This window comes from Trachypithecus francoisi, unplaced genomic scaffold (genome assembly GCF_009764315.1).
Source record: "Trachypithecus francoisi isolate TF-2019V2 unplaced genomic scaffold, Tfra_2.0 Lachesis_group18, whole genome shotgun sequence".
NCBI lineage: Eukaryota > Metazoa > Chordata > Mammalia > Primates > Cercopithecidae > Trachypithecus > Trachypithecus francoisi.
In genome coordinates this window covers 21318870-21339716 of record NW_022681463.1, presented here as the reverse complement: position 1 = coordinate 21339716, position 20847 = coordinate 21318870, and the positions used below count along the sequence as shown (strand labels likewise).

General features: G+C 38.2%; 1 protein-coding gene across 1 annotated transcript in view; it reads left to right on the top strand.

Moving 5' to 3' along the window:
- Positions 1 to 20847, top strand: part of GPC6 (glypican 6) — a 1232941-nt gene that overhangs the window by 815523 nt on the left and 396571 nt on the right. The window contains exon 4 of the mRNA XM_033177433.1: positions 17296 to 17461. Coding sequence (XP_033033324.1) covers positions 17296 to 17461 — 166 coding nt within the window. The remainder of the gene's footprint in view (positions 1 to 17295; positions 17462 to 20847) is intronic.

Here is a 20847-nt window from a genome sequence, read left to right as displayed (position 1 = left end):
GTGGCATTGCTAGGTAGTACTACATATTAGTTACTTTAGCTTTGGAGTACATTTGAAATCAGGAAATGTGAGTCTTCCAACTTAGCTCTTCTTTTTCAAGATTGTTTGACTGGGCATTTGCAATTTTATGTGAACTTGAGGGAAAGCTGTTAGAATTTTGACAGAGATTGCAATGAATCTATAAATTGCTTTAAGTAGTATTGCTATTTTAATAAAATGTGTCTTCTAGTCCATAAACATGGGATGCCTTTCCATTGAATTAAGTCATTTATAATTTCCTTCATCGATGTTCTGTAGTTTTCCATGTAAAATTCTATCACTTCTTAGTTGATTTATTCCTAGGTATTTTTAAGATGCTAATGAAACTTATCTTAATTTTTTTTTTTTTTTTGAGATGGAGTTTCACTCTTTTTGCCCAAGCAGGAGTGCCATGGTGCTATCTCAGCTCACTGCAACCTCCGCCTCTGGGGTTCAAACGATTGTCCTCCCTCAACCTCCTGAGTACCTGGGATTACAGGCTCCCGCCACCATGCCCAGCTAATGTTTGTATTTTTAGTAGAGACGGGGTTTCACCATGTTGGCCAGGCTGGTCTCAAACTCCTGACCTCATGATCCACCTGCCTCGGCCTCCCAAAGTGCTAGAATTACAGGCGTAAGCCACTGCGCCTGGCCAGTTTTCTTAATTTTCTTTTCACGTTGTTCATTGCTACTGTATAGAAAGCCAACACATTTTTGTGTGGTTAATCTTGTACACTGTAACTTTGCTGGATTTATTTATTAGCTCCAGCAGGTTTTTTTGTGGATTCTTTGGGATTTCCTATATATACTGTATTAGTCCATTTTTATACTGCCATGAAGTAGTATGACTGGGTAATTTATAAAGGAAAGAGGTTTAATGGACTCACAGTTCCACTTGGCTGAGGAGGCCTCACAATCATAGCAGGGGGCAGAGGGAGAAGCAAAGGTACATCTTACATGGTGGCAGGCAAGAGAGCTTGTTCAGGGAACTCCCACTTATAAAACCATCCAATCTTGTGAGATTTATTCACTACCACGAGAACAGTATGGGGAAAATCATCCCCATGATTCAAAATTATCTCCTTGTAGGCCCGCCCCTGATATGTGAGGAGTTTTACAATTCAAGGTGAGATCTGGGTGGGGACACAGCCAAGCCATATGTTATAGGATCATGTAATCTGTGAGTAGAGACAGTTTTTATAGTTTTTATTGTTGTTGTTGTTGTTGTTTTGTTTTTGTTTTTTGAGACAGTCTCACCCTGTCACCCAGGCTGGAGTCCAGTGGCATGACCTTGGCTCACTGTAACCTCTGCCCCCCCGGTTCAAGCAATTCTCTACCTCAGCCTCCCGAGTAGCTAGAATTATAGGTGCCCACCACCACGCCTGGCACATTTTTGTGTTTTTAGTAGAGACAGGGTTTCACCATCTTGGCTAGGCTGCTCTTGAACTCCCAACCTCGTGATCCACCCACCTAGGCCTCCCAAAGTGAAGTAGAGATAGTTGTAAGCCTTTCTCTTGAGTTTAGATACTTTATTTTTCTTGCTGAATGACTGTGGCTATAATTTTGAATACAATGTTAAATAGCAGTGGTGAAAGCAAGCTTCCTTGTCCTATCTTAGAGAGAACTCTTTCAGTCTTATATCATTGACTATGATGTTAGCTGTGAGATTTCATAAATGCACATTATCATGTTTAGAGAATTCTCTTCTATTCCTATTTTTCTGTATATTGTTATCATAAAAGTGTGGTGGATTTCATTAAATTTCTTTTCTGCATAATTCAGATGATTGTGTGTATTTTTCCTTCATTCTATAACTAGGCACGTATTATATTGACAGAGTTTCTTATGTTGAATCAACCTTAACTTTCTGGGAGAAATCTCAGTGGTTAGTGTGTCTTATAATCCCTTTTTTTTTTTTTTGAGATGAAGTCTCACTCTGTTACCTAGGCTGGAGTGCAGTGGCGTGATCTTGGCTCACTGCAACTTCCGCCTCCGAGGTTCAAGCAATTCTGCCTCAGCCTCGCGAGTACTGTACTTACAGGCACGTGCCATCACACTGGCTAACTTTTTTAAAATTTTTATTAGAGATGAGGTTTCACCATGTTGGCCAGGCTGATCTTGAACTTCTGACCTCAGGTGATCCTCCTGCCTCGGTCTCCCAAAATGCTGGGATTACAGGCATGAGCCACTGCACCAGGCTATATAATCCTTTTAATATGCTCTTAGATTCGCTTTGATAGTGTTTTGTTAAAGACTTTTTTTTTTATCAACATATATAAGGGGTATTGGTCTATAGCAGGAGTCCCCAATCCCCGGGCCATGAACTTTGTCTGGCTTTGGTATCAGGTAATGCCGGCCTGTGAGAATGAGTTAGGAAGTATTACCTCATCTTCTGTTTTTTGGAAGAATTTAAGAAGGATTTTTCTTCCTTCTTCTTTAATGTTTGGTGGAATTTACAAGTCAAGCCATCTGGTCCAGAGTTTTTCTTTGTTCAGAGGTGTTTTATTACTGACTCCATGTCTTTACTTGTTATAGGTCTATTCATGTTTTTTTATTTCTTCATGATTCAATCTTGGTAGGATGTATGTTTCCAGGGATTTTTTGTATCAAGGTTGTATAATTTGTGGGTGTATATATTATATGACCACAAACTGGGTGCCTGAAAACAACAGAAATTATTTCATAGTTTAGGAGTGTAGAAGTCTGAAATCAGAATGTCAGAAGCCAAGAAGTCAGAACTCAGGTTGTCAGGTGGTTCTTTCTGGATGCTTGGAGGGAAAGACCATCCCATGCCTCTCTCCCAGCTTCTGCTGAGTGGTTGCCAGTAATCCTTCCTATTCTTTGCTTATCAATGCATTGCTCCAGTCACTGCCTCAATCTTCATATCACCTTCTTCTTTGTGTCTCTGGGTGTCCTTTTCTGTCTCTTACAGGGACACTTTCGCTGGATTTAGGGCTTATCTGAATCAAGTGTGATCTTATCTAGATCCCTACGTTATTTACATTGGCAAAGACCCTATTTCCAAATAAAGTCTCATTTGTAGACTCTGGATGGACATGCATTTTGTCAGGATGCTATTTAACCCACCACAGTATACAACTGTTCATAGCAGTTTTATATAATCATCTTTGTCTCTGTAAGATTGAGAGTGATGTTCCTTCTTTCATTTCTGATATTAGTTACTTTTCTTTGATAGAAAGAAAGATTTTAGTTACTTTTTACTTTTCTCTCTTTGATAGTCAGCCTAGCTAAAAATTGGTCAATTTTGTTGATCTTTTCAAAGAACCAGTTGTTGCTTCCATTGACTTTCTCTGCTGTTTCTCTATTTGCTTTTTTGTTTATCTCCACTGTAATTTTTACTATTTCTTTTCTTACGCTAGCTTTGGGCTTAGTTTTCTCCTTTTTTTTTTTCTAGTTCCTTAAGGTATAAAGGGAGGTTATTGATTTGAAATCTTTCTTCTCTTTTAATGTAGGCATTTATGGCTATAAGTTTTGGCATGTTGTGTTTTCATTTTCATTCATCTAAGTATTTTCTATTTTCCCTAGTGATTTATTCCTTAACCCATTGTTTGTATGAAAGGTATGTGGTTTAATTTTCACATCCTTGTGAATTTTTCATTTTTCCCTCTAATATTGATTTCTAGCTTCATTCCATTGTGGTCAGAGAATATACTTTGTATGATTGCAATCTTTTCCAATTTAAGACTTGAAAATTAGCAATGCTTTTTCGACTGAAATTTATCAGTCTGTTTGTTGACTAAGCACTCTTCTGGTTGCTGTATGTGTTTATTAGATTCCGGTGTGCTAAAAAGTTGATTCTGTCGTGTCATTTTTTTTGGCTAATTTTGCTGTTTTCTTCAGTGGCGGGACTCATTCTTGGCACTGTGTCTGCTGCTTGTGTGACATCACTCATCTTCTGTGCTTATCTCACAGACCTCTGTTACATGCCTTCCTTCAGGAGCCCTCCCTGTCTAGTCTGGCTTCTCAGTTCTGAGCTAATTTTCCTTTTATGAGTTCCCTTTACATTGCGTTTCCCCAAGATAATAATTATTTCCCTGAGATGACTGAACATGAACATATTCTGGGCATCCCAATAATGGCACAAGATTTCTTCCTTCATCCCAGCAAATGGATGAATGAAAGTTGCACAAATGAATAAAGATGAAATAAATTTACTTTCCCATGAGCTTACTTCAAAACCTATTTATGGGTTACTATTAAAGAATTATAGTCAAAAATACTTAACACAAAAGATACTTTACATGTAATTTAATCATTCTTTAGGATCTGGTGATATAATAAGATTATGAGTAAAGTCAAAAGATCATAATCACAAGAGTCATCGTAAATGACATATTATGACTCATTATGACTGTTATGAGTCATCATTTAATATGACTGTACATTAGAAACTGTGGAAGAAGGCCTCAACTCTTGCCCAAAAGGACATTTAGAATTTCTTCTAGCTGAATGTTTTACTTACATTAATTTATTTACCTTTCGAGTGCAGAAGATAGATATGTTTATTTGATTATTTTGGTTATATGATTTTCATAGAAACCTCACCTACTAGGTATATGTTCATTGTGTGTATATATGGACTTTTAACTTTCACATATTGTCTTGCTTATTTAATATTTTAAGGAACAGTCACATGTTACATTGGCTACTGTTAGGAATAGCTAATATGAGCCTGAATGCTGGTCCAGATATAGAAATCTTCAGTGTATTAGACACCTGAAATGAAATGTTATTGCATGGCTAAGAACACGCTGTACCTCACATCCCATTTAGAAAACATAAGAATTACTTGCTATAACATTTTGACATACATGGCTAGCCAGGTAGATAAGTCTTTGTCCTACCTGACAATACAGCTTTATTAAGGGTTATTTTTGTATTCCTTGTTATGTTTCAATGTGTTGCACTTTAACCTTAAAAAATAAAAAAATCAGTGAGTTTCCAAACTAAGAACTCAATGATTTTTGTTATTTTATTTACTTTTTGTTTATTTTACAAGGATCCTTGGTTATAAATTTTACTATATTTTCAAAACTGGTAAACTATAATATCAAATACAAAATAATAATGTATGTCAATCATTGTACACAAACAGAAATTTTAAGAAGGACTAAATCCAAGATGCCATTAATTCATGTCAAAATCTTACTTAGTTGGCTCACAAACTTGTGTCTATCTTTTCATGAGTGGGAAAATAAAATTGGAACCATTGACGATTTTCTTGTTTCCCAACTAAAATTGTAAATTCTTGACAAAAGATTATTATTTCTAAAATAAATTATATTGTTTATATTTAAGGTATACATCATGATGTTTAATATATGTGGACATAGTAAAATTGTTACTGTAGTGGAACAAATTAATATACCCATCATCTTATATAGTCACCTGTTCCCTCTCAGAGAGCAGCTATAACCTTTTTCTTTAGCAAAAGTCCTGAATACAATACGCTAGTGTTAACTATAGTCTTCATTTTGTACATTAGATCTTTCAAATTGTTCATCCTACATAATTGTTACTTTTCATCCTTGACTTATATTTCCCCATTTCCTGCCCCAATCCTAACTCTTGTAACCACCGCTTATTTTATTCTCTATCTCTATGTAATTGGCCCTTTTTTTCCCCAGACGCCACATATATTTGAAATCATGCGATATTTTTTTTCTGTGTCTGGCTTTTTTCACTTAGGATAATGTCCTACATGCCCGTTCATGTTGTGGCAGATGGCAGGAACTCCTTTTCTTAACACCAAATGGTATTTTATTGTGCATATATACCAGCTTCTTTATCCATTCTTCCCATGATGCATACCTATGTTATTTTCATAATCTTGGCTATTGTGAGTAAAGCTGCAATAAACATGGAAGTGCAGAAATCTTTACAAGGTGGTGATTTCATTTCCTTTGGGTATATATAAACAGAAAAGGGATTACTGGACTTTATACTGGTTTTATTTTAGTTTCTTTAGGAACCTCCATATTGTTTTCTTTTCTTTTCTTTTCTTTTTTATTATACTTTAAGTTCTAGGGTACATGTGCATAACGTGCAGGTTTGTTACATATGTATACTTGTGCCATGTTGGTGTGCTGCACCCATCAACTCGTCAGCACCCATCAATTCGTCATTTATATCTGGTATAACTCCCAGTGCAATCCCTCCCCCCTCCCCCCTCCCCATGATAGGCCCCAGTGTGTGATGTTCCCCTTCCCCAGTCCAAGTGATCTCATTGTTCACTTCGCACCTATGAGTGAGAACATGCGGTGTTTGGTTTTCTGTTCTTGTGATAGTTTGCTAAGAATGATGGTTTCCAGCTGCATCCATGTCCCCACAAAGGACGCAAACTCATCCTTTTTTATGGCTGCATAATATTCCATGGTGTATATGTGCCATATTTTCTTAATCCAGTCTGTCACAGATGGACATTTGGGTTGATTCCAAGTCTTTGCTATTGTGAATAGTGCCGCAATAAACATACGTGTGCATGTGTCTTTATAGCAGCATGATTTATAATCCTTTGGGTATATACCCAGTAGTGGGATGGCTGGGTCATATGGTACATCTAGTTCTAGATCCTTGAGGAATCGCCATACTGTTTTCCATAATAGTTGAACTAGTTTACAATCCCACCAACAGTGTAAAAGTGGTCCTATTTCTCCACATCCTCTCCAGCACCTGTTGTTTCCTGACTTTTTAATGATTGCCATTCTAACTGGTGTGAGATGGTATCTCATTGTGGTTTTCATTTGCATCTCTCTGATGGCCAGTGATGATGAGCATTTTTTCATGTGTCTGTTGGCTGTATGAATGTCTTCTTTTGAGAAATGTCTGTTCATATCCTTTGCCACTTTTGATAGGGTTGTTTGTTTTTTTCTTGTAAATTTGTTTGAGTTCTTTGTAGATTCTGGATATTAGCCCTTTGTCAGATGAGTAGATTGCAAAAATTTTCTCCCATTCTGTAGGTTGCCTGTTCACTCTGATGGTAGTTTCTTTTGCTGTGCAGAGGCTGTTAGTTTAATCATATCCATTTGTCATTTTGGCTTTTGTTGCCGTTGCTTTTGGTGTTTTAGACATGAAGTCCTTGCCCATGCCTATGTCCTGAATGGTACTACTTAGGTTTTCTTCTAGGGTTTTTATGATATTAAGTCTAACATTTAAGTCTCTAATCCATCTTGAATTAATTTTCGTATAAGGAGTAAGGAAAGGATCCAGTTTGAGCTTTCTACTTATGGATAGCCAATTTTCCCACCACCATTTATTAAATAGGGAATCCTTTCCCCATTTCTTGTTTCTCTCAAGTTTGTCAAAGATCAGATGGCTGTAGATGTGTGGTATTATTTCTGAGGACTCTGTTCTGTTCCATTGGACTATAGCTCTGTTTTGGTACCAGTACCATGCTGTTTTGGTTACTGTAGCCTTGTAGTATAGTTTGAAGTCAGGTAGCGTGATGCCTCCAGCTTTGTTCTTTGGACTTAGGATTGTCTTGGCAATGCGGGCTCTTTTTTGGTTCCATATGAACTTTAAAGCCTTTCTTTCCAGTTCTGTGAAGAAACTCATTGGTAGCTTGATGGGGATGGCACTGAATCTATAAATAACCTTGGGCAGTATGGCCATTTTCACGATATTGATTCTTCCTATCCATGAGCATGGTATGTTCTTCCATTTGTTAGTGTCCTCTTTTATTTCACTGAGCAGTGGTTTGTAGTTCTCCTTGAAGAGGTCCTTGACATCCCTTGTAAGTTGGATTCCTAGGTATTTTATTCTCTTTGAAGCAATTGTGAATGGAAGTTCATTTATGATTTGGCTCTCTGTTTCTCTGTTACTGGTGTATAAGAATGCTTGTGATTTTTGCACATTGATTTTGTATCCTGAGACTTTGCTGAAGTTGCTTATCAGCTTAAGGAGATTTTGGGCTGAGACAATGGGGTTTTCTAAATATACAGTCATGTCATCTGCAAACAGGGACAATTTGACTTCTTCTTTTCCTAACTGCATACCCTTGATTTCTTTCTCTTGCCTGATTGCCCTAGCCAGAACTTCCAACACTATGTTGAATAGGAGTGTGAGAGAGGGCATCCCTGTCTTGTGCCAGTTTTCAAAGGGAATTTTTCCAGTTTTTGCCCATTCAGTATGATATTGGCTGTGGGTTTGTCATAAATAGCTCTTATTATTTTGAGGTACGTTCCATCAATACCGAATTTATTGAGTGTTTTTAGCATGAAGGGCTGTTGAATTTTGTCAAAAGCTTTTCTGCATCTATTGAGATAATCATGTGGTTCTTGTCTTTGCTTCTGTTTATATGCTGGATTACATTTATTGATTTGCGAATGTTGAACCAGCCTTGCATCCCAGGGATGAAGCCCACTTGATCATGGTGGATAAGCTTTTTGATGTGCTGCTGAATCCGGTTTGCCAGTATTTTATTGAGGATTTTTGCATCGATGTTCATCAGGGATATTGGTCTAAAATTCTCTTTTTTTGTTGTGTCTCTGCCAGGCTTTGGTATCAGGATGATGTTGGCCTCATAAAATGAGTTGGATAGGATTCCCTCTTTTTCTATTGATTGGAAGAGTTTCAGAAGGAATGGTACCAGCTCCTCTTTGTACCTCTGGTAGAATTCAGCTGTGAATCCATCTGGTCCTGGACTTTTTTTGGTTGTTAGGCTATTAATGATTGCCTCAATTTCAGAGCCTGCTATTGGTCTATTCAGGGATTCAACTTCTTCCTGGTTTAGTCTTGGAAGAGTGTAAGTATCCAGGAAATTATCCATTTCTTCTAGATTTTCTAGTTGATTTGTGTGGAGGTGTTTATAGTATTCTCTGATGGTAGTTTGTATTACTGTGGGGTGCGTGGTGATATCCCCTTTATCATTTTTTATTGTGTCTATTTGATTCTTCTGTCTTTTCTTCCTTATTAGTCTTGCTAGTGGTCTGTCAATTTTGTTGATTTTTTCGAAAAACCAACTCCTGGATTCATTGATTTTTTGGAGGGTTTTTTTGTGTCTCTATCTCCTTCAGTTCTGCTCTGATCTTAGTTATTTCTTGCCTTCTGCTAGCTTTTGAATGTGTTTGTTCTTGCTTCTCCAGTTATTTTAATTGTGATGTTAGAGTGTCAATTTTTGATCTTTCCAGCTTTCTCTTGTGGACATTTAGTGCTATAAATTTCCCTCTACACACTGCTTTAAATGTGTCCCAGAGATTCTGGTATGTTGTATCTTTGTTCTCATCGATTTCAAAGAACATCTTTATTTCTGCCTTCATTTCGTTATGTACCCAGTAGTCATTCAGGAGCAGGTTGTTCAGTTTCCATGTAGTTGAGCGGTTTGGATTGAGTTTCTTAGTCCTGAGTTCTAGTTTGATTGCACTGTGGTCTGAGAGACAGTTTGTTATAATTTCTGTTCTTGTACATTTGCTGAGGAGTGCTTTACTTCCAATTATGTGGTCAATTTTGGAATAAGTGCGATGTGGTGCTGAGAAGAATGTATATTCTGTTGATTTGGGGTGGAGAGTTCTATAGATGTCTATTAGGTCCGCTTGGTGCAGAGATGAGTTCAATTCCTGGATATCCTTGTTAACTTTCTGTCTCGTTGATCTGTCTAATGTTGACAGTGGAGTGTTGAAGTCTCCCATTATTATTGTATGGGAGTCTAAGTCTCTTTGTAGGTCTCTAAGGACTTGCTTTATGAATCTGGGTGCTCCTGTATTGGGTGCATATATATTTAGGAGAGTTAGCTCTTCCTGTTGAATTGATCCCTTTACCATTATGTAATGGCCTTCTTTGTCTCTTTTGATCTTTGATGGTTTAAAGTCTGTTTTATCAGAGACTAGGATTGCAACCCCTGCTTTTTTTTGTTCTCCATTTGCTTGGTAGATCTTTCTCCATCCCTTTATTTTGAGCCTATGTATGTCTCTGCATGTGAGATGGGTCTCCTGAATACAGCAGACTGATGGGTCTTGACTCTTTATCCAGTTTGCCAGTCTGTGTCTTTTCATTGGAGCATTTAGTCCATTTACAATTATGGTTAATATTGTTATGTGTGAACTTGATCCTGCCATTATGATATTAACTGGTTATTTTGCTCGTTAATTGATGCAGTTTCTTCCTAACCTCGATGGTCTTTACATTTTGGCATGTTTTTGCAATGGCTGGTACTGATTGTTCCTTTCCATGTTTAGGGCTTCCTTCAGGGTCTCTTGGAAGGCAGGCCTGGTGGTGACAAAATCTCTAAGCATTTGCTTATCTGTAAAGGATTTTCTTTCTCCTTCACTGATGAAACTTAGTTTGGCTGGATATGAAATTCTGGGTTTAAAATTTTTTTCTTTAAGAACGTTGAATATTGGCCCCCACTCTCTTCTGGCTTGTAGAGTTTCTGCCGAGAGGTCTGCTGTTATTCTGATGGGCTTCCCTTTGTGGGTAACCCGACCTTTCTCTCTGGCTGCCCTTAAGATTTTTTCCTTCATTTCAACTTTGGTGAATCTGGCAATTATGTGTCTTGGAGTTGCTCTTCTCGAGGAGTATCTTTGTGGTGTTCTTTTTATTTCCTGAATTTGAATGTTGGCCTGCCCTACTAGGTTGGGGAAGTTCTCCTGGATGATATCCTGAAGAGTGTTTTCCAAGTTGGTTCCATTTTCCCCCTCACTTTCAGGCACCCCAGTCAGACGTAGATTTGGTCTTTTTACATAATCCCATACTTCTTGCAGGCTTTGTTCATTTCTTTTTCTTCTTTTTTCTTTTGGTTTCTCTTCTCGCTTCATTTCATTCATTTGATCCTCAATCGCTGATACTCTTTCTTCCAGTTGATCGAGTCGGTTACTGAAGCTTGTGCATTTGTCACGTATTTCTCGTGTCATGGTTTTCATCTCTGTCATTTCATTTATGACCTTCTCTGCATTAATTATTCTAGCTATCAATTCTTCCACTCTTTTTTCAAGATTGTAGTTTCTTTGCGCTGGGTACGTAATTCCTCCTTTAGCTCTGAGAAGTTTGATGGACTGAAGCCTTCTTCTCTCATCTCGTCAAAGTCATTCTCTGACCAGCTTTGATCCGTTGCTGGCGATGAGCTGCGCTCCTTTGCAGGGGGAGATGCGCTCTTATTTTTTGAATTTCCAGCTTTTCTGCCCTGCTTCTTCCCCATCTTTGTGGTTTTATCTGCCTCTGGTCTTTGATGATGGTGACGTACTGATGGGGTTTTGGTATAGATGTTCTTCCTGTTTGATAGTTTTCCTTCTAATAGTCAGGACCCTCAGCTGTAGGTCTGTTGGAGATTGCTTGAGGTCCACTCCAGACCCTGTTTGCCTGGGTATCAGCAGCAGAGGTTGCAGAAGATAGAATATTGCTGAACAGCAAGTGTACCTGTCTGATTCTTACTTTGGGAGCTTCCTCTCAGAGGTGTACTCCACCCTGTGAGGTGTGGGGTGTCAGAGTGACCCTAGTGGGGGATGTCTGCCAGTTAGGCTACTCAGGGGTCAGGGACCCACTTGAGCAGGCAGTCTGTCCGTTCTCAGATCTCAACCTCCGTGTTGGGAGATCCACTGCTCTCTTCAAAGCTGTCAGACAGAGTCGTTCGCGTCTGCACAGGCCTCTGCTGCTTCCCCTGTTGTGTTTTAGCTGTGCCCTGTCCCCAGAGGTGGAGTCTACAGACACAGGCAGGTTTCCTTGAGCTCCTGTGAGCTCCACCCAGTTCGAGCTTCCCAGCGGCTTTGTTTACCTACTTAAGCCTCAGCAATGGCGGGCGCCCCTCCCCCAACCTCGCTGCTGCCTTGCGGTTAGATCTTAGACTGCTTTGCTAGCAATGAGGGAGGCTCCGTGGCCGTGGGACCCTCCCGGCCAGGTGTGGGTATAATCTCCTAGTGTGCCCGTTTGCTTAAAGCGCAGTATTGGGGTGGGAATTACCCGATTTTCCAGGTGTTGTGTGTCTCAGTTCCCCTGGCTAGGAAAAGGGATTCCCTTCCCCCTTGCGCTTCCCAGGTGAGGCCATGCCTCGCTCTGCTTCAGCTCTCGCTGGTCGGGCTGCAGCAGCTGACCAGCACCGATTGTCCGGCACTCCCCAGTGAGATGACCCCAGTACCTCAGTTGAAAATGCAGAAATCACTGGTCTTCTGTGTCGCTCGCACTGGGAGTTGGAGACTGGAGCTATTTCTATTCCCATGTTGTTTTCTATAATGACCACATCAATCTCTTTTCTCACCAACAATGTACAAGGGTTCCGTTTTCTCCACATCCTTGCCAACACTTTTTATCTTCAGCTTTTATCCTAACACGTGTGAGATGGCATCTTATAGTGCGTATCTCTGATGACTAATGATGTTGGGAACCTTTTCATGTTCCTGTTGGGCATTTTTATGTCATCTTTGGAGAAATGTCTACTTAAGTCCTTGACAAAAGATTATGAACAGCGTGTAAAACTTAGGTGAGAGCTCAAATAAGTACAAAAAAGAATGTCATCATCATCAGCTTATTCTTTTACCCAAGTTTATTTCCCAGTTTACTATGAATATCTGGAAAGTTACAGCTACATTCTGTAAAAAATAAACAAAAATCCACATTACCAACTAAAAAAATTAATCTCAGCTTTTTATTTCTAAAGAGGTATTGCGTTCTTTATTGTTGCTAAAAGAATACATTTTTTTCAGTAATTTTTTTCTAATGGTCCATAAATTTACAAATAGTCCACATAAGCATTCTCAGCTTGAAGTATTATTCTATTTTAAATTTTAAATATGAGTTTTTAGAACTCATTCTTTATTTTGGTTTTGCTAAACATATAGGCTTAGCTAATATTTCAGAGGTTTTTTTTTTAATGGTGGATGTTTTACACAGACCAGTTGGTGGGTCATTTTGGATCATTGACATCTACTCAGACTTAAATACTGGTAGAAATATTGTCCAGAGGAAACTCATGATAAAATTAAAAGTACACGATGCACCCATGGAAAGGCTAAAATAGTGACGGCCACGTACACTGTAAAAATTTGGATAAAACTGGAGTTCTCACATATTGCTGGTAGAAATGTAAAATGTTACAAACAAGCTGGAAACAGTTTAGCAATTTCTTACAAAACTGAACATACTCTTACCACCATATGATCCAGCAATCGTACTCTTGGGCACTTCTTTCAGAGAAATGAAAATTTATATTCCTACAAAAACCTGTACATAAATAGCGCCTTTATTCCTAATAAGAAAGTACTGGAAACAACCCAGATATCCTTCACTGGGTGATTAGTTAAATAAATTCTGATACATCCAAATAATGGAATACTACTCAGCAATAAAAAGAGATGAACTATTAATATATGTAACAAGTTGGATGGACCTTGAGGGCATTATGCTCAGAAAAAAAAAAAGTCAAGCTCAAAAGGTTACGTATTATATGGTTTTATTTATATGACATTCTTGAAATGACAAAATTATAGAGTCGGAAAATAGATGAGTGGTTGTCAGGTGATAGGGACATTAGATGAGGCAAAGGTAGCAAAAGGGAGTTCTTTTATGGTGATAGAACAGTTCTGTATGTTGATTGTGGTGGTGGTGGTTCCACAAATGAATACATGATATAAAATAGCATAGAACTGTATACACACACACACACACACACACACACACACACACAGAAATGAATACAGGTTCATAAACTCTAAAATCTGAATGAGGTCTACAGACTAGCTAATAGCAATGTACTAATGTCACTTTCCTCATTTTTATATTACACCACAGCTATATAAAATGTCGCTATTGAGGCAAGTTGAAGGAAGGATACACAGGAGTTTATTATTTTTAAAACTATTTTTGGGTGTATATTAATTTCAAAATGAAAAAAATTTTAGAGTATCTATTGTGCAATTATAAAACACTGTGAAAAATAGAGATGTCTCCTCACACAATTGGCATTTAAAGCAACATTTTCAGAAGCTTACTTTTAAAAGTCTTCAGTTTGAAGTGATGATTTTTATTTTAATTCAAGCATGCAGTTGTGTAAGCTCAAAAGATGTGATTTGTGAACATGAAAGCTTCAACTCTGATCCCCTGTGCTCCATTTTCTTCTTCTTCAACCGCCCTTTATTTGACCAGGAAGGATGTCATTTCCAGAAGTACTCGGAGACCCACATTTAACTTGAACAACATTGTTCTTTCAGATTATTAAGGCTGTTCAATTTTCTCTGTTGGTTGCTACCCCGAGTTGGAGACTCTTCTGAAATGTCAGACTGAGAAAATAGTACTGGTTCCAACACAATGAAAAAAAAAAAAAAAGGAAAAGCTTTGGAATGAATGCAATCAATAGCCTTTGAAAACAAAGTTAAAAAGCAACAGTTGAATGCTAAGATGTATAAAACCATCTTGTTCTTTTTTAATTTGAATATCAATGTGGCCAAGAAATGGGGAAGCACAATGAAGTGTTTGATTCAATAAGCACTTAGCAAATACCCAAGTCATCATTGTAATACCTTATATGATGTGCATGTTGTGCATAGCACAAATAGCACAAAGTTATGAAATGCGTAGCAGTGAAAGTTATAAAAATGAATGGCACAGTCCATGCCGTCCAAGAGATCTCAAATTTATATCCCCAATATTGGCAAATGCTCCAGGTTCTAATACTAGAACACTGAGTGAGAAGCACAGCATCATATAATACCAATGGTAAGAAAACAAAACCCAACAGAATCAAAAGTAGAAATACTTTAGTTAGCCCAAGTGAAAATTGGGTAGTCTCTGGAGAAAAGCATCAGTCAGGAGAGAGATTGCAAGGCTATAGAAAATAAAATCCTGTGGTAAAGGTTTGCAAGATAGTAACCACACCCAGTAAGTTTGCAAGATAGCAACCATGCCAATAAGGAAAATGTGTACGAATTTTAAGTTTCACATTAATATTGTCTGAGGAATGCAAAATTGTTTTTCCTGTTTTTTTTTTTTTAATTTTTTTTATTTTTATTTTTTTGGTGAATGGCCTGGGATACATGTGGATAAAGGAAAATTTCGAAACAGTGCTGCTCAGTTATGGGTAAAACTTGGCACTATCTCCCATCCAAGTACTAACCAGGCCCAACCCTCCTTAGCTTCCAAGATCAGGTGAGATTGGGTGCGTTCAGCATGGTATGGCCTTAAACAAATTTGGCTCTGTCCAAAAAATTGCCTGTCTGGAGATGACATAATGGCACTAATATGTCCTTAAAAGAAAAGTCAAAAGACTCCTCACCTTTTTACCCATTTATTGTTTCTGTTTTGTTGTTGGAAAATGAGCTTTAGAATTAATCGATAAGACACCATTCTGTGAATACCTTTATAAAGAAAGGCCAATTATATTTTACTTCACTTATTTGACTTAGAGTATTTTACTCACTGACTTTCTATTGTTGATCATGCTGATTCTATTTTATTCAAGCCAGTATTAAATTACCAGGAAAAGTAAAAATTAAAAAGATATTAGTCTGGGATAAAAAAATTAAAGGATATTACTTTGGCATGAAAAATGAGGTAGTTTAATGGATGGGTAGAAAGATGGATAGATGTGTGAAAAAGCAAATGAAAAATTGTACAATCTAGGAAATGTGGCTGTGAACTATAAAAGTCTTTCACCTATTCTGCACGTTTGAAAACTTTCATAAAATTCTTGAAAGAAAATGCAAAAAATCTCAAAACGACAACTAGAAATTTTAGTGCCTAAATACATACACAGCTTTATTTCCTAAAATAGTTTTTTAGTGATTTTGTCAACATACTGCGTAAAATTAAGAAAATGTTACAGAAACCAAAGGCTTGCATTAAAAATCTCAAAATTGATTCTAAGTAAGGGATAGAATCATAGAGAAATAGCTATAATAATTTAAAGTATCCATTTATGTGGAAATATTTCTTGTTGTTCCATCAATACACTGGTGTTATGTTTCTTCAGCATCTGAATGTTCTTGTTACCTGTGAGCTCAAGTCCACCACTCTCCAAGAGGGCCAAATGATACAAATTAGATTTGTTTCCCTCAGATCTAGAATGCAAGTACAGCAATGTATAGTTACTTGACTAAAACATCAAAGTGATGCGGAACCAACCAAATGAATATGGCAACAATTTTTACATCTAGTCACGAAAAAGAGTCGTTTTCTGTATTTGTTTTTCTAATTTTGGTCACTACTATCTTATATTAGTTCATTCTCACACACTACTATAACGAACTGCCCGAACTATAATTTTTAAAGGAAAGAAGTTTAATTGACGCACAGTTCAGCATGGCTGTAGAGTTCTCAAGAAATTACAGTCATGACAGAAGGGGAAGCAAACACATCCTTTGTCACATGGTGGCAGCAAGGAGAAGTGCCAAGCAAAAGGGGGAAACGCCCCCTGTGAAACCATCAGATCTGGTGAGAACTCACTCACTATCACGAGGATAGCAGGATGAGAGTAACTGCCCCCACGATTCACTTCCCATGATGTGGGGATTATGGGAACTACAATTCAAGATGAGATTTGGGTGGGGACCATATCATGTCTTAAATATTCCCTCCTCTTGAAGTCAAATTAGAATTTTTAATGAGTCTACAAAAAGCCCTTATTGGTTTAGAATCGATTAATTGAAGAGCACTGGTTTTCTGATCCAGGCAAATAGCATTTCATTGTCAGTGGATACGTAGCTCCTCTGAACTACTGCAAGGATTGCTTCTCACATTTAACACTTGAAATTTTCCATGAATTTTCCAGAAGTGCCAAAGCTGCAGATGCCCAAAGATGGTACCTTGGCAGTTCCATTGCTTCTAAGCAGGCCTGGATCTCAAAGATCTCAGACAAGTTGATATTGATCTTTGAAGAAAAGTTATGTACAAAGGAAATGTATCTGCCAACCTCCTTTAGAGACAGGGTCAAATAGCCAGTTGGAAAATTTTCTAAAGGTGTCACATTAAACTTTAATAATACCTACATTTTTATGGGGCTTTTAACTTTGCAAATTTCTTTCACATGCATTATCTCATTCCCTGTTCTATGGCACTGAAACAGTGTCTAGGCTTTAGGGCTGAATTACAATGACATCGATATGAAAATGTTGACAGGGATGTGCAAAAAAGTTATTACCATGCCACGCAGAAGATTTCAACAGGAATTGACTGGATGCAAGATCAGTAATTACTAAGGGTTAAGCTTCTGCTCTAATGCTGTGGTTTATCACTGCTATTTTGTCTTTTTTAAAAAAGAAGAAAATGCCTTATTTCTTTTTTTCCTCCTCTTCATCCTTCTTATTTTCGATTTTCTTTTTCTTTGCAATAAATCTGCAGGTCAGCCCAACCCCAGGGTGCATCCGTGCCCTTATGAAGATGCTGTACTGCCCGTATTGTCGGGGGCTTCCCACTGTGAGGCCCTGCAACAACTACTGTCTCAACGTCATGAAGGGCTGCTTGGCAAATCAGGCTGACCTCGACACAGAGTGGAATCTGTTTATAGGTAAGAAGTGTTTAAATGGATCCGAGAACAGAGACGGGACAACCGCAAGTGTTTATGGGGCTTGATGGGTGGGTCAGAAGTTGTCAGAAACCAGACACGGTGGTTCACATCTGTAATCGCAACACTTTGGGAGGCCAATGCAGATGGATTGCTTGAGCCCAGGAGTTTGAGGCCAGTCTGGGCAACATAATGAGACTCCCATCTTTACACAAAACAAAAAATAAGCTGGGCATGGTAGCACACACCTATGGTCCCAGCTGTCTAGGAGACAGAGGTGAGAGGATTGCTTGAGCTTCGGAGGTCGATGCTATAGTGAGCTGTGATTGCGCCACTGCACTCCAGCCTGGGTGACAGAGTGGGACCCCGTCTCAAAAAAAAAAAAAATGTTATGATGACTTTTAGAGACTAGGATGATTTTTAAAACCATGTTTAGCAAATTATAAACATTATTTTACATTTTCCTTATGTTTTTCCTTATATTATATGGGACAGTCCTGTTAAAGATTGTGCAACCCAGCTATATTGAGCTAACTGTTCTCTCTGAAGAAAACCAAAGTAATCTTGTTGAAGTTACATACACTCCCGTGAGAAAGGACGCTTTAGAAAAGAATCTTGTAAAAAATTGTCCACTGTATTATTTCTTTGTCATTTGTATTACTTCAACATAGCCACACGTATTAGTAAACAACTTTTTCCTTGAACTCCTAGAATGAAAATAGATCAATATTATGGCTAAAATATGCAAATTTTCTATCTCATTCTGTGGAAAAGAAGGCTTTAAGCACACAGGCATGAAACAGCCTTCCAGTCTCTAGAAGGCAGGAGGCCGGGAGGTGGGGAGAATGAAGGGGTAGGTCTGTGAATCAAGGCTCTGTCTTGGGTTGCAGAAATCATTCAAAGGGTTGCATGGCCCAAAGATAGTTCCCAAATTGCCATCCAAGGATAAAAGGACAAATTTTATAGACAGACTTCTCCCAGGAAAATACACAGGCCTTGAAAGAGTAAATGTGTTTTCTTCCCCTCTGTCAGATAGCCTTCAAATAAAAGTACTTTCAGTTGCATTTACTGCAATTACACGGTGACAAGCAGAGTGGTGAAAATAGCAGTGGCATTTGTCAGCCTCTGAGGGCCGTCGTCATTTATGCAAACCTCTAAACGAGCATGCACGAGTAAAGTGTTCTGACAACTAAGATTTGCGTAGGATAGAAAAAAAGATGTTAGAATTCAGAGAAACTGAAGCTCACTGTACAAAGATGTGCTTAGGTTACAGGCCTCAGCTCTGACAATGAAACCCATAAGCTAATTCACCATTTTGCTTAGGAAGGCCAGAGGAAATGGTTTTGAGCAAAAAAAAAAAAAAAAAAAGAAAAAGAAAAAGAAAAAGAAAAGAAAAGAAAAAGATTTTACAGTGAATAGATTCAAATGGAAATCATCTAACAAAACCTTAGAATTATTTCAGAAAGAATAAATTGAAGTGCTGTTACCTCTCCCGACAGTGGGAGGATAAAATCTGTTTGTATGATCATGAGTTACTTTATCTGAAAAATGAAGGAATGAAGGAATTTTTAAAAGTTGATCATTAAGGGATCCTTCTGACACAAAATGACATGATTCTTTACTAAGATTTTTGTTCTTTGCTGAAATTGTGGAGGGGGTATGAATTTTTAAAAATAAACTTGATCTTAGAAGATCTAGATTTTTTTAGCAAAGACAGAATACCCAACTAATGCTGATAAAAAGGTAACACTCGTCAGAAAATCTAAAAAGATTTGCTTATTTTAAAGTCAGATTAAACCTCATAGCATCACTTGGAGTCATATAGTCATCCATATTTTGGGTTGCAACTACGCTAATACCTAGCACAGTTCAGTTGACTTCAGTCAGCCTGCAAGTTATTGAAGAAGACGGGCATGTGGATTTTGTTGCTTAGAGCAGGACATGATTAAGAATCAGAATATAGGCTTTTCAACTTGTAAGAGCAACAGTGACTTCTTAATTTGCTTTTTGTACTCAGCGCTTACTGGCTGTTTTAACCGAAAACAAATCCTTATACTTTCGGTCAATTGGGTTTCCTGGATACCGATTTGATATGAAATTGAATGTCTGGAAAATCATTGGATTCAAAAATGAAAGTTTGAACCCACTATGTGTTGCTGGATGTACTTTAATGAAAAGCAAGCGTGGTGGTTCGTCCTATGTGAATGTATTTCATACCCTTTCTTCCTGTCTCTCTCTCTTTTTTTTTTTTCTTTTTGAGACGGAGTCTCACTCTGTCGCCCAGGCTGCAGTGCAGTGGTGCGATCTCGGCTCACTGCAAGCTCCGCCTCCCGGGTTCACCCATTCTCCTGCCTCAGCCTACTGAGTAGCTGGGACTACAGGTGCCTGCCACCACGTCCAGCTAATTTTTTGTATTGTTAGTAGAGACGGGGTTTCACCGTGTTAGCCAGGATGGTCTTGATTTCCTGACCTCGTGATCTGCCCGCCTCGGCCTCCCAAAGTGCTGGGATTACAGGCATGAGCCACCGCGCCTGGCACCCCCCATCTCTTTTTTTATTAGTCCTAGATGTCTCTGAGAAAATTCTTCCAGTTTTCCTTCTTTGGTTTGTGCTATGGCATTGAGAATTGACCACCAACATAGACTTATGGAGAAAAATGTGTTATTGCTAATACTTGTCTGGGTGTGAAGTGTTAGTTCACAAATTTATGGCATGAATTAGTCAAATGTGCCAACTCCATTTTCCACACAGATACATCTCAGATGACAGTGTTACAATGTTCATAAATGCAGCAGCAAAGATCAGTGAGCAAATCGGTAATCCAACAAAAATTATATATAATAGCCCTCTCTCTGGGTAGCACCTGCAGCCCATCACTTAGGGCTTCTGGCATCTCTTCATCAAAACCTTCACTCCTGTTGCTGTCAATTGCATGTGCCTTCCCTGCCAGCCACACAAATGCCCCAGTTTATATATTTTATAGATGTTTTTCTTTAATTATAAAGTGCCTATCTAAAATGTTAACAGTGGTATGCAATCGACCGTCAATAAAAACAAGAGTCAAATTGGGGGCACATCCTCCCAGTCTTTACAATGTCACAAATTAATTGAAAGTGATTAGTGACTGTTTAGAATTCAGTCGGTGTCTGGATCATGTCAAAAGAAAGTGAAGTGTTTTAAACATTCCAGTGAAAACCTCTGTAGTATTCCAACCACTACTGAAGTTCTGTAATTGGGATGTGTGTGTGTGTTCTTCGAAAACATCAGGAGTCTATTTAGGATGCATTTTCATAGTCCTCCTCCAGGAAGTTTAACTCAGTTCCCTGCACAGAGGAATTGCTCAAAAGATTCTTACCAAGTAACTGTTATAAGAAAAAGAAACTCCATTTT